Raw genomic sequence first — 14214 nt, forward strand, 5'->3', positions numbered from 1 at the left:
TACATCGTATTATAGTATATTATTTCATATGTACGCCTCTTGGCATGCATTTTCACCCATTAATATATATACATTTTTAATTCATATTTTGTATCCTACGTATTTATACCAATAGATTTGTATACAGTATTTAGTATACTTTTATTACTTTAGTGAATTTATACCCCTGTATATACACACACAATCATTTTATGCCCTTTTTTAATACCCTACCTGTTTATGTACTTATTAACAGTCTAATATGCATATATGGAAACATCAAAATCTCCTTTACTAAAGCCATATAGTTTACATTATCATACTGCTGCACTTTATTCAAGTACATTTCTGTACAAAAACATTCCAAAGGGGTATTTTATGTACATATTTTGTATTTAAAAAAAATATTTTACCTTTTTTTAATTCTCTCGTCTACCTCATTCTGCTGCTCTAACAAGTGAATTCCCCCGGTGTGGGATGTTATCTTATGACAACTGTCTCACCATTAAAACAACACAATTATCATTATGTGCACACATATTTTCTTTAGTATTTAAACAGGTCAGAAAAATATGAGAAAATTTGAATCAAGAGCAACTGGATTTGGTGCTAGGCTTCTTCAGTTCAAGATCCAATCATGACTGAGAATCTTCAGACATCAGTAAAATACTCATCACATCTTCCCACATCCCAAAGTGACATCTTAATTTTCTTGTTTTGTTCAACACACACATTTAAAAATGTAAAACATAGGGAAGCAGCAATTATTCAAATTGGAGACAGTGAATGACATGTGTAATTACTTCAAACTGTAGCATTGATTTGACACCCACATTAAATGAACATCTGTCCAATCAAGAAGGTATGACTGAATGAAACCAATCAAAACTAATTTCACATAAATATTTCTCATCTTTATTGGTTACATAGAGTTTGAATTAACAACAGATGGCCGCTTTCAGGAGGTGGCAGGTGTTTATTCATCTTTCTCATAGTCGGAAGCAATCTTCCTCTTGCCCTGCTCATGGACGCTGTTGCCCCAGGTGTATGTCAGGTACATGAGGATCATTGCTGCAAAAAGGAAAATCACAAAGCAACTTAGCACCAAAGTCTTAACACAAAAGTTACCATATCTACAAGATTATAATTAATTATTATTATTGAAAGATTATAAAATCTAAATTGAATTCAAGCTCTTCTTGCTTGACTGTACACTAAGATGTGAGTAACCCTGAGAGAGAAGTAAGTCTTTTATATTATACATGAGAAAATAAGCATATACTGCACTGTAATGTAAGAACATTCTGAAATACTGCACAGTAAAAACATTGTCACAGAAAAGAGTCTTGTTGATCCCATGCATGTATATGCATAGGTTAGCTGCGTTTGCTATACAACCAGAAAACTTATTTGCAAAACAACCCAAAACTCAAATGACTTTTTTATTTTTAAACTTTACTTTAAAACATTAGTATAGAATGTTTGAAGAACTCAAACTGCAAGGCCATGAAGTGTAATAGAGAAGAGTACTTTTGGACATGCATTGGAAATTTGTCATTTGGTGTATTGATACAAAATTTCCACTTTTAGTTCATCACTTAAGCTACTTTCAGACATGCACTGGACTCCGCAGTTCCTACGTATTTTCTCCAGAGGAGGTGCATGGGTGAATGCAAATGCCCCAGTGAGACGCTCTGCAGTTTCTACGGATGTAATTCGCCTGACATCCTAGTATTAAGTCTGTAGAAACCCAGGGGAAGTCTGTGTGTAAACACAGCAGGGGATTCACCGTGAGCGAGTGGGGCTGATGACGCTTCTAACGCACAACAGACGCAAAAATGAATAAGACAAAAAGAAAACAAATATCTCCCTGTGAAAAAGTGGTGTCACACACGTAGAACACAGCGACGAAGTTGTCAAGAGAGTTTGTGGTGATAAGAGCTGACGCAGGTGTGTCTGTGTGTTGTACAGAAAAATCACGTTATCTACGCGGCAGAGTTAATAAGTCACTTCCTGCCTCTGCGGCACACGGCTACTCCACCTCCCGCCTGAATAATGCAGAGGGTTTGTTGTTGTAAACACATCTGTGCAGAGAACCTCCAGCTGTGCATGTGTGAAAGGCAAACTCTTGGTAAACTCTGTAGCAAATACTCTGGATTTTTTGGAGGTCGTATCTTAAAACGGTTTCAGCGACTTGTCATTTAAAAAAGGACACCAGGAGCTGGGGTCGGAGCAGGTAAAGGGAATATCGTGTGATAAGGCAACAGTCAAACTCAAACCCAGGCACGTCAACACCTGGATGTTGAGTTGGATACAATGGCAAAGACTCACGGGGTCCAACTTTGAAGAAGGATGTTGTGGTCCGTCTCCACACATTGGGGATTCCCTTGGAGAAGTAGTTGGGGAAAGCCTTCTGTTCAAATGGGGACAGGCTGTATGTGATAACATGCCTGATCTTGGCCAAGTCTCCAAAGTGGCGGCCCATGATCACCAGTGAGCTGATAGAAAAACACAAATCAGAAATTTACAGACAAACAGCAACATAAAAAATGCATTTTCAATGGTCATATTTGAATGAATCATACATTATAGATTTATATACACCAGAACTTAGTAAAGGGAGAAACTCTAGACAGGGATTCTTAGTGAAAAAAATTAAACCACTCTGAATTTACTGTGTTCAATAAATACAAACCTATTTCCAGCCGAATTGAATGGGCCATAAAAAGAATGAGGACAAACTTAAATGGAGTTCACCGTTAGTCAGATCTATATGAAAACAGTTTGACCAAACACCTATAGCAATAAAAGCTTTCAAAGTTGTTTGTGTAACTTCCCCACTTGAAAGAGATTTATAAATCTACTGGATTTCACTCCATGGTCAGATGATTTTCATTGGCCTTTTTTATTTAGCAGATTCAGCAGTTTAGTTTGTTTCCGCTGGGCATAGCATTACGTGAAACACCTTAAAATATAAAAGGCAGAAAAGGACAAATTTACATCATATATAATGTCATCACAAATAAATCTGGGTTGCAGCTCAAATAAGTGTACATGTATACATACATACTCATACACCTTAATACACATCAGAAACATTACAAACTATTAAATACCAATAGTAAAATATGTTATTTAATTTACCTGAACACTGCATTTTATAATTATAAAAGTAATAGAGTCATGGCTATGCAGACTTTTCAATAATTTCCTTTAACAATATTGATATCGTTCACCGTTTCACCCATGACATGGCCAAACTGAACAACACGCAACAAATAACTAACAAACTGATGCAAAGCAATTCCATGGCTGGACAAATTACTTAATCTCTTGTATTAAATATGTAGTTAGTTTGAATACCAGATTTAAACTGTGAGTAAATCCGCTTTGAGCTTTAAATGTAGGTTGTGACGAACCCGCATAACGTCGTTAATAAACGCTTCAGATGATAATCGTTTAGGTAAAAACACAAGGTGAGATGATTGTGAAATAACGACCTGAATAAAAGGAGCACTGGACGTTTTCTTAGCTTGTTAGCCGCTGGTGTTAGCATTAACAGCTAGCTACCCAAGCTAGCTGTTAGCTGCCAAAGTACAAACAGGCGTTTGAATCGTTTCCCTGACAGCTACGCTAACGTGGTCGGAAAATTAAAAAACACACCTCCCTGCTCACACACTAAAGTAAACAGACTGGACACCATTAGGTGCTAAAAGCGAGTGGACGCGTCGCATTTGAAGCAGTGACATTGAAACTTACCGTGCTGCTTCTCAGCTATGTTTCCTAATGACGACCCTGTGTCCTTCCTTTTTATCCAAGCGCCGGTTGTCCGGGGACATTAGCGCCACCTGTCGGCGCGGAGTGTGGTCAGGTGACTTACTTCTATGTCAGGGCCCTCAAAGGATTGTTCACATGTATTTTTAATTTTTTTTTGTGAAATGGTGACAACAGAAAGGGACATATAAGATAGATGTGATACACAGATATATGGCCATGTTTAATTGGCTTGGACAAGCTGTTGTCTCAAGTGAGGAATGCGGAGCAGAGAGGTGAAAGGATGTGGTGTTTATACTGTAGTAATGATAAATATATGATGTAATATAAACATTGTTGCTATCACCATTATTATATATATTTATATATAAATATCTAAACAAAACAATAAGTAAAAAAAAAGATTAAATAAATACATACACCCTATAGTATACCTGAATATACCCTATAGTATAATATAATATACAACAATCTCTAATGAAAAAACATCATAATAATTAATATGCATCTCTTCAGCGGTGAAGTGTGGCACCTGACCAGGCGACTGGCGAGTTGAGCGAGGCCCAACATGCATTTTAATATTTTTGAAGGCCTAATATTGTTTAATATGGGAAACCTGTCAGTTTGGCTAGAATGAAGTGACTGCCAATGAACAGACAGAGTTCGACAACAACTAGAATGACACACAGAGTATATGCCTCAGACAATCCAATCAAGCTCGACCAAACCTCATACACACAGATAGTGATTCCCTAAATGTGCATGATTTTTTTCATCAGGATCCATGAATTATTAGGGAAAACAGTGAAAATGTTGGAAAACGTCCTCTCTCGCAATGTTAAAGAAAGTGGAAAAAGGAATCCCTGCTCTGCCCCCTGATCCAGATCCAAACCAAAATTTAAATAATAATAAAATTTGGTGAAATTATGCAATATGGGTCAGGGAAGAACCTGTTGAATGTTGGTGTGGATCCGGGCTTTATTTTTAAATCCCTTATCATTTTAAAATGTGGCGTTTTTTGATATTTTCACCTTTTGCCCAGGAAATAATTCATGGGTCTTGATGAAACATTTAGGGAACCGATATCTAAATGTGCAATTTGATGCAGTTCGACTCATTTTAAGGACTATTGGGCCTTTGAGGAGGGATGCGCTTCACTGAATGCCATTCTAGTTGAAAGTGGAGTGCCTGTGTAGCCTGATGTGTATTTGGCAAGGTCATGTGGACTCAACACCTGGAGTAAAGAGCAAACACTCCAATGCAAGAGTCAAAATCCTTCTCTTGTTTCTTTACTCTGCATTTCCCCTGTGATGTTTGAGTAATTCAGCCGGCTGTACGCAGACACAATTTAAGGTCTCAACCTTACTAAGTAAAGTTCCTTGAGATAATGTATGTTGTGATTAGGTGCTATACAAATCAAAATGAACTGAAATCGATGCCTGCTAATTTTTTTATTTTCCATCTTTTCAGAGAATATGTCAACATATTTTCATTTCAGTATTGAATGTCCTTAAACTGAACACAGACACAGTGAATTCATTAAATTTGTATAAATAGACATGACATGCATTTAGTCACATTCAACCAGTACAGATGAATGCAGTCAATTCATATGTATGCAGTCACTCAGTGACCAGAAGTAATAAATACACACTGAAACCTTGACAACTTTCATTCTGGACATTTACGATATGTAAAAGGTTTCAATAAGGGTTTGTAACTGCAGTTTCATCTTTTATCCACAACAGGGCTACTTAAAACATGGCAACTGTGATAAATTAAAGAATAATGAAAGACCACCCACCCAAAATAAGTTAACAAAAACTAACTTAAAAAAAAAAAAAAAAATCATACACACATTTTCTTTGAGTGTGTCGGACTCAATACCAAACCGCGAGGTGAACAAGAGGATGCATCTGCAGCCTCTCTTGACACACCTTAACAAAAAGGAAATAAATGTCACGTTTTTCATTGGGATAAAATACTTCTCGTTTAAGTAAACACACCTGCTCTAGATCATGCACAACAATTGTATAAATTCCTGAAATCACGGAGCCTGGTCAGAATATCTGACACTCTGAGGTAGTGGTGACGACTGTTGGAGGGCCTGTCTGGTGGTGTGTCAGCTTAGCGACACGTGCACCTGGTGGCAACCATGTCTTCAAGCTCCTTGTAGACGTAGGATCCGTCCTCCTCAAACATCATGACACTCAGCGGGCTGTAGCGGGAGGGAATACACGAGGGCCGGGGCACAGAGGGGTCTAGCTCCTCATAGATGATGGTTTGCACCATGGTATGGATTGGTGAGCCGTAAATGAAGCCCATGTTCCTCGGGCAGACGCCTCTGCAGTATCTGGGGTTGTACTTTGGAGGAAAAACAATCCAGCTGTCCAGTTTGAGTTGGCTGAATCGCACCCTAAAGTCATACAAGGCACAGTGACTTGTTGGGAATACAGAGCTCGGGAGCAGCTCAGGCAGGGTTTTATCACCTTCTTTGCTCTTCAGACATTGTCTCTTCCATCTCCTTTTACGCCCAAACCGTTGTTCTGAGTTGAGCACCATCTGCTTATGAAACGCGTTCGCTGCAGTGCTTGGCTTTACACCCGCTTTGGCATCGACCAGTGACTTCTGTTGCTTGGTTTTGCTGGCGTCATTGAGATAAAGAAGCAGAGGAGGGGGCCTCAGGGTGAACTCCAGTGGACCTAAACTCCCATTGCCCCTGATTCTTTGTTCCTCTGGACAGGTAACCTTGATGAGCAGGTGTATGTTCTTCTTCTGAAAATTTAAGAGAGGCTGGACAAATGAGGTGATGTCAACCTCCACCCAGTCCTTCCTGCTCCTCCTGTCAGCGTCGGTTGTGAAGTTGACAGGATGGTGGATTACGGGACACAGCAGACAATGGTTTGAATGCTCCTGCTCCTTGACACTCAGGTAGCAAACAGAGTTGATGGGTGCTAGGCCGTCATGGTCAAAATTGTACAGCAGAGCCGACTTGAGAAGCTGTTCTTTTGTTCTTACTTGATCAAGACTGTAGGAAAGATCCTGCATACAACTCTCTGGAGGGGAACAAAAAATGACATATTACTATTGTGCAGTATGCCACTCGTAGTATGAGACTATAGGGTTGCAGTTGAATAGTATTATATCTTTAACATTTAAAGCATGTGCACGGTAGTTTCACCAGATAAATGTAGAAACAGCAGAGTGTCTGTTTTATGCTCGTGACATGATCCAAGGAAGTCCTACAAACGATTGGCTAAACTCCAAAACCATAAATATGTGTTTGTTGGTTGGTTCGTAGTAAGCAAGATTACACACAAACAACTGGATGGATTATCATGAAACTTGTTAGAAGGGTGCAGTATGGGTCAGGGAAGAACAAACTAAATGTTGGTGGGGATCCATATCGGGAGGTGGATCCAGAATAATGTTTTAACCAACACACATTTGCTAATTTTGGGAATATTGTACGACAAACTAGGCCGCACATAATAGCCTCATTATGCAAAGCACAACCACAAGTCCTATGCCAAAATAATTCTACCTCTGTGGTTTACTCCCAGTCAGTCAAATTTGTGGAAATTACACCATATACACAATTTTATCATTTTCTATGAGCACAATATAAATTCTAAATGATTACGTAAGAAAGGGCTGGACAATAAAACAATACAAATGATCACAATACGATTTTCATGAATAACAATACATCAAATGTCCAATACATATCCATATATTGCTAATTTCATTGTGCACAGTGAGGACTTATCACACAAAGTAGATCTATGTCAGATTTGTTTATCAAGCGTTTGTCATTCTCTGCGCATAATGAAGAGTTTAAAACTGCATCATTAAGAAACAAGAATCAGTCTTTAAACTTAAAATATTAATGTGACATTTACTGTGATAATTATCAATATCAACTGATACAAACATTTTTATCTTGATACCATTTTTGGCCATGTCAGCCAAGCGTAATTCAAACCCAGGGCCCCAAATCCAAGTGAAATCATTAGTTGTCAGGACCGTGATATTAAATGGTGAATTTCCCTATGAAATATACATTGAGCTGTATCAACACAGCCATTCCAAGCACAATGAATCTGAGGCTTTTTAGGGAAACGCAGGTCTGGAGCCCCTGGAGCAGTTTCCAACTCATCCTCTGCCCACTACAACTTTTTTTTTTTCTTCTTTCATTTTCTAGATATCAGTGCTAATTCTAATTAGTCGCCAGTCCACCGTGCAATCCATTGCCCTGTGTGTTTGACTTCCTCACCTTTATTACTTCGTGCGAGACATTCATCTCGGGGCTTGATCAGTCGCACCGTGTTGTAGGTTGTGCTCCCGTCCAGACTCCTCTGCACCCGGGAGGACGGCTTGTAAACCTCGGTCAGATACCTCATGTACCGGTGCTCGGGCCTCGTCTTCTTCCTGAGGCCCCGGCTCCAGATGGGGCCCCCGTGCTCTGACAGGGCTCTGAGCAGCGGGGAGAAGATGCTGCTGTACGGGAAGCTCAGCTCGCCCGGGCTGCGCAGTGCAGCACCGGGGGCCGCCACAGAGGACCCGAGCAGCGGGCAGCTGGAGGTGAGGAGCAGCAGGGGGACAACCGTGCGGAGAGAGAAAAGGGCGGCCGACATCAGCATCGGTTTCGCCATCATAAACAAGGAAACCTGCGAAGAACCCGAGAGCGTCCCTCCGCCGACAGCTCGAGGTCAACAACACCGAGCACGTGGCGCCGCTGGTCCACACGCGCAGGTGTGGGCAATCAGGTCAAAATATGAAAATACATTTCCTGCTTCATCACAACGACCCAGATTCAACGAGTAAAGTCACCATTTCACTGAGAGCTACGTCAACTAGCGCAGGTTTTCTTTACAGTATAAAATCATCTTTTAACCTGCTGAAACAATGGTATTATCCAACCCTTATCCATCCTTATAGCAACTGTTATATAACTTCAGTGAAATTAAGCATGGGTATAATCTAGGAAGATTATAATATATGTCCTGCTGTAGTCACATTAAGAACGCAACAAAGAGGGAAATTAAAGTAAACACTTGACCAAAGCGCAGATTCTCCACAGAAGAAAACACTTTTAACATTTTAATTAACAGTATTATGCACATTAACTTCAAAATAAAAGACTTACTGGCCACACACTATTGGATACAGGAATAGGTAATGTAGGAAAATAGTAATGAGGCTCTTTTTGAGTAACTAAACCCTGCTCAATGTTAGGTCAGGTTAATTAGGTTATGCTAATTTGACATTTAAAGTTAACAGGGTCTAACTAGCTAGCGTTTCATTAGAGCTGTACTTTAGCAAAAACTGCCAGCTTAATACATAGTACATAATTTGTTCTACTGTAATGATTCCCACCAGTTGAAGAGTATTGTTTCATTTTAAACAGGTTTTAAATGTTGTAATTCAATAGGGAATAATTTGTCACGTTCACTCTGTGAGAAAATGAGACAACAACGCTGTTGTAACGCTACTAGCCTCTAGGGGGCAGAAAGAACACGCTACATTATGCATCACCTATTGATTTATAATTCCCACCTCTGGACGTGGTGTGTGGTACAAAATGCTGCGAATATATTAAATACTCAAAGTTGAAATTTGATTGTACACTGGATGTCCTTATCTTTCGCAGGAGGCACAGTACTGTACTGCGGTGTTTTGCAACGCACTGTTGCAGTTTCTAGTTTGGCTGTTTGCTTCAAAATTATATAGTTTTACATAAAATTGTTGCCAAAATAACTTACTTAGAGCAAATTGTTCTTAAAAACTAATATACATATTTACATGTGAGGTAAGCCTGATATAATGCACCCTGAACATAAAGTTGTTTTATGTACATTTGCAACATTGCGGTATCCAATTAAAATTCATATTCATTCATATTATAAATTTACATCAATTTCCAGTAGAAGTTTCTTGTTTTGTATGTATTTCTATTTAATAAATAAGCTACATTTAAAGCCCATGTTCCACATCATCTCTCCTAAACATTGCCCTCTACTGGGCTTAAATGTAAACTGCAACTAAAAGGACAATAATGGCTTGTCGATCAGCTAACTTCATCTAAAATATGAAATGATTTTTTTTAAAAGTGCTATCACAGAATGAATAAATAACCCAATAGAGATCTGCTCAGTGATAGTCCATACTGTGTGTGTTTAAGAGACCATGAGGTGGACTTTAGATTTAAGTTGTGGCTGTATCTCAGTTCCTCACCATGTACATTACCAAATGTGTACTAATCTCTTTGTTGTTCGGTTTCACAGCAGCTTTTAGTGAACTAGAAATGGGTGCATCTTGGGATTTTGCAAAAACAGGAAATGATGTAAGATCTGGACGACACCACACTATTGTTGGAGAGACTTTGATGTTTGGAACATTTACAGAATAGATAAAGGAAACACTCCTGAGGTAGACTTCCTTTCATAATCATCTGCGTCAGCATCACCTCATTTGTCAAGTTTATGGGGTGGGATAAAAACACAGTTCAGTCTACTACAGTACGAGTAGAGCCGGCCTTTGTTCTTGCAAGCAGTTTCTTTTCCAGAAAACGAGACAAAGCACATTGTTCTGGTTCTGTTTTGCTTTTGGCTTCATTGTATGAGCTTCAACTCCTTTCATGTCATCAGTGGTTGTTTTGCTCTGGGTCAGATGATAGCACTGACACTACATGTTTTTGAAAAAGCTTCAGCTTTTCACAATTTGAATAAGTTTCATTAAACCATGGTTGTTTAGTGTTAATGTCACAGAATGCTGTGCTCATCAATCGCTATGTTTAGGTGTTTTTATTTTATTTTTAATTGGTCAAAAAATGACAAACTGTGTTTTTGAGTTATCTGAACAACTCTGGAGACATGATCCTACACTTCCATAGTTTTTAATTTTTCTCAGATCAAATACCTTTTGTCCAACATGAACTTTGCAAAGTGCATATGAACAAATGATCAGTATGTGGTTTCAGGGCCAAGACTGATAATGCCCATTACTGGTCTTTTTTGCCACAACAATCCAGAGAAGGGGCCCCATGTTGACCCAGAAAAGGAATCTCGTCTATTACAACCTCATGTTCACAAAGAAATTGATTAATGAGACATTCCACCACCCTGACTACTTCCCTGCAACTGGCCCCACATGCCTTGTTGCTTTTACTGAAGTAGAAAAGTGTGTTTTTTATTAAATTCTACCACTATTTCTCTACATCAGTATCAAGTGTTATCTCTAGACAGTTTTCTGTAAAGAACTTTAACTGATTTTATTTTGATGATCAGAATATCATTAATGTATGACCTGTTGTGCACTGTGCTGACAGCAACTGTTACCCAAGTGAAGTCTGTTCTAATATTTCCTTAAACTGAGTTTATGAATCAAGAATTGAAGGATTTAATACACCTTGGGTAATGAGCATATGTACAGGGTCACTATCACAGATTGTGCTATTAAAATAAGTTAAATTGGTGAAAATCGTTGTTAATTCACTTAAAGAAAAAAGATTATAAATACAATTCATAAATAGTAGTGATATACTGTAAAGGAAAGCAAGAGCTTGTGATGAATACTGAGAGACTACACATTTGAAAATAAACTAACTGATCCAAACCATATGCTTAACAATGCTTTAGGTTGTTTTATATTTACAGAATATACAAATTGACGTAGTATTGTCTTTTTCAATCTTGATATTGTTCATCTTACTGATGGATGTGATCCATGTCTTTGTCACCAGTCATGAGCAAACTTTGCTGTAGTCTTGTTTTTCCTCCCTATGTGAGGCTGGAACAGTTTACTTATAGTGTTGAGGCCTTTGGGGTGCTCTCTGTAGTCGTCTTCCTCTGTCCTCTCCCTGTACTTAGCCGGCTGCAGTCCTCCCAGAAGTGCTCTGACCTCAGCTGACACGTCTTCACCCAGGTAGGTAAAGGCCTTCTTACCGGCATTATCTCTCTCATTAACACTGGCTCCATACCGCTGCACAAGCAGAACCATCACCTGAGTGTGGCCGTGCATGGCTGCGATGTGTAATGGAGTGTATCCTCCGTGCGATTTGCTGTTGACGTTGATGTAAGTGCCTCTCTTTCTGGAGATCTTCATGAGCTTGTGTATCATCTCGCTGTTGCCATCCTTGGCGGCCCAGTGTAGCGCTGTGAAACCTGACATGAAGTCTTTTTTCTGTGCTAACCGTGTGTCCTTCAGCAGCAGAGCATGGATCTGCCCCCACAGTCCAGCAGCACACTTCACCAACCACTCATGAGCTAATGGCTCCAAAGGCACAGACTCAGTGTCCTTAGCATCTTCTGGTGGTCTTGTGGTCTTGTGTTGGGGCCTCACCTGGGGAAACCCTGGAGGCTGCATGTCCTCTGTTTGTCTGGTTTTCTGGACTTGATGTCCCCTCACTGCATCCTTCTTGCATGCTGGAAAGTTAGAATGTAGAGTTACTGATGGTGGAGAAGCCTCCCTTACCGAAGTGATTGTCTTGCCTGGAGATTCATGCCCATGCACTTGGTAATGTGATCCATGTATTGCTGGTGCAGGATCTCTCTGAGGGGATTTCACTGCTATCACAGCAAATACAGCTCCAGATTTCCTTGCTTTAACCTCATGATCTCCGGAGAGATTTAAAACTTTGACAGTGGTTGCTTCCACGCTGCTTACACTCCTGGATAACGGTATTCTCTGCCGCACACTCCCTGCAGGCACATGCTTGCCATCACCACCATAATGATAATTGCAATACGTGTTAAGTGGGCTGTCTATGTTGTTGTTTTCAATGTCGGAATAAATCATCCTGGCTGCTTCGGCTCGGCGAGGAGACGTGTAGCCGGAGAAACTGAGGTCCAGAGGTGTTTCGGGCGGTGCATCGTGCTCTCTGACAAAGTCCTGGTACCTTTTCTTCACGACCACAAACTTTACCTCGCCGATCTGTCTGACCACAGCGACGCTGTTCACCAGCCTCTTGAAAAGGTCTCTATTGTGCAGCTTTTCCGCGGGATCGCTGCAGTTGATTTGGCTCCTGAAGTTGTTCACCAGCTCCGAGTTCTGCACCTTCCCCCCGTGTTCCAGTAAAAAGGACAGGACGGACTCCTGGGTCAGAGCCATTTTGTCCAGGGGAAGAAGAAAATATGACAAGCTGCGGCAGACAGCTCAAATGAAGCCCGAGGGATAATCTCCTCTCTATCCGCTTCCCCCTCCTCCTCCGTCTCCTCTGTCCTCCACCAACCTGCTGCCGCTTCCGGCGCCTCCACATTCTCACCCGGTTTTCATTACGACCCTCAAACACTTCAAAAGCTACTTTGCCATGAGAGTCGCGTTGCTAGGAGACAGCCTTCGTAAAAAGTTCCTTTGAGGGACCTTGAACTGTCTTGAAATGTAACTTTTCTGTGTCGCTGTTGTTGCAGGATTGTCCGACTTCTCCCATTGTGCGTTCATGTGGCGTCAGAATAATCGGAAAATGAACTTCCCTTCTGGGAAGATTCTCGGAACAACTCGGGAAAGTCGGCGAAAATGTTTGGTACACGAGTTGCTGACATCAGCGCTTATAAATCAATCATCGCCCCCAATTTCACAGAATTTTTGCACGAGTTAAAAGACTATTTCAAGACCCTTGCGTTTATTAAATCGAATAAAGTAATAAAACTGGAAATATTTGATCATCTATTTAAGGATGACAAATGTGAGGATTATTATCATTCCTTTTTTGAAACCTATTTTATTTTTGATCTATCTTCTATCCGTCTATTCTCATTGTAATGCTTTCTGTAATTTATATATTTTGATTTTAAATTTGCATCTACCAAGATGTAAAGAGCACGTGTCTGCTATTTTGTAAATTCCTTTTCCCTTGAATACAAGGAAACCCCCCTCTAATTGTGACTAAAGACACAGTCACTTCTGTTTATATGTTATTTTTTTTACATAGTTGTGTTTCTCTATTATTTTTAAAGTCATGACCTTCTTTGTAAAGTGCCTTGAGATAATGTATATTATGATTTGGCGCTATACAAACAAAATGTATTTGAATTGAAATAGTTGTTAACTTTACTGCTGTAACACGGTACATCTCCCCACATTGGGACCAATAAGAGATCCTCTTGCAGGGACCTGTTCCAGACTCTCAGCTAAAGACCAAGAAGGACAGAGCTTTGGAAACAAAAGTTCAGAGGCTCTGGAACACCCATGAAATACAGCAGGACGGTAGCTTCCTTTAAAACATACTTTTATATTGCGTTCCTTCGTTTTACCTAATTCTATTAGTTGTTATTATTGTAATGGGTATTATAAATGCTAGTGTTTTATCCTTTTATTAATAATTTAATGACTGGGTTGGATTTTTTTTATATTATCTGTATGTCTTTTATTTGTTAAGCACTTTAAGTGTTATATATTATTATTATTCTATTGTTTCCGTGATAGCTGTACGTTTCCGTGGCAACACTTGGCCGTGTCTAC

General features: G+C 39.7%; 3 protein-coding genes across 4 annotated transcripts; all 3 read right to left on the bottom strand.

The window, feature by feature from the left end:
* Positions 1-870: 870 nt before the first annotated feature.
* Positions 871-3861, bottom strand: LOC117768913 (cytochrome b-c1 complex subunit 8). The gene is made up of 3 exons (XM_034597397.1): positions 3739-3861; positions 2311-2477; positions 871-1050 (listed from the first exon to the last, which is right to left on the bottom strand). The coding sequence occupies exons 2-3, from the start codon at positions 2462-2464 to the stop codon at positions 956-958; spliced, it is 249 nt and encodes an 82-aa protein (XP_034453288.1). The 5' UTR covers positions 2465-2477; positions 3739-3861; the 3' UTR covers positions 871-955.
* A 1324-nt stretch (positions 3862-5185) lies between these two features.
* On the bottom strand, positions 5186-8674 carry gdf9 (growth differentiation factor 9). 2 transcript variants are annotated; one of them, XM_034598187.1, is made up of 3 exons: positions 8587-8674; positions 8030-8331; positions 5186-6809 (listed from the first exon to the last, which is right to left on the bottom strand). In XM_034598187.1, exons 2-3 carry the CDS (start codon positions 8154-8156, stop codon positions 5881-5883), a joined length of 1056 nt encoding a protein of 351 aa, XP_034454078.1. In that variant the 5' UTR covers positions 8157-8331; positions 8587-8674; the 3' UTR covers positions 5186-5880. The 2 variants fall into 2 exon arrangements, with proteins under 2 accessions (XP_034454078.1, XP_034454077.1); XM_034598186.1 differs by lacking the exon at positions 8587-8674 and having other exon boundaries at positions 8030-8557.
* A 1891-nt stretch (positions 8675-10565) lies between these two features.
* Positions 10566-13384, bottom strand: sowahab (sosondowah ankyrin repeat domain family member Ab). The gene has a single exon (XM_034598182.1). It carries the CDS (start codon positions 12862-12864, stop codon positions 11491-11493), a length of 1374 nt encoding a protein of 457 aa, XP_034454073.1. The 5' UTR covers positions 12865-13384; the 3' UTR covers positions 10566-11490.
* Positions 13385-14214: the final 830 nt, after the last annotated feature.

This window comes from Hippoglossus hippoglossus, chromosome 10, assembly GCF_009819705.1.
Source record: "Hippoglossus hippoglossus isolate fHipHip1 chromosome 10, fHipHip1.pri, whole genome shotgun sequence".
NCBI lineage: Eukaryota > Metazoa > Chordata > Actinopteri > Pleuronectiformes > Pleuronectidae > Hippoglossus > Hippoglossus hippoglossus.

Coding starts and splice junctions, on each gene's coding strand:
- LOC117768913 (XM_034597397.1), bottom strand. CDS start 2,464: ATGGGCCGCCACTTTGGAGACTTGGCCAAGATCAGGCATGTTATCACA. Junction 1,051..2,310: donor CTTCTTCAAAGTTGGACCCC/GTGAGTCTTTGC, acceptor TCCTTTTTGCAG/CAATGATCCTCATGTACCTG.
- gdf9 (XM_034598186.1), bottom strand. CDS start 8,411: ATGATGGCGAAACCGATGCTGATGTCGGCCGCCCTTTTCTCTCTCCGC. Junction 6,810..8,029: donor TCTCGCACGAAGTAATAAAG/GTGAGGAAGTCA, acceptor GTTCCCCTCCAG/AGAGTTGTATGCAGGATCTT.
- sowahab (XM_034598182.1), bottom strand. CDS start 12,864: ATGGCTCTGACCCAGGAGTCCGTCCTGTCCTTTTTACTGGAACACGGG.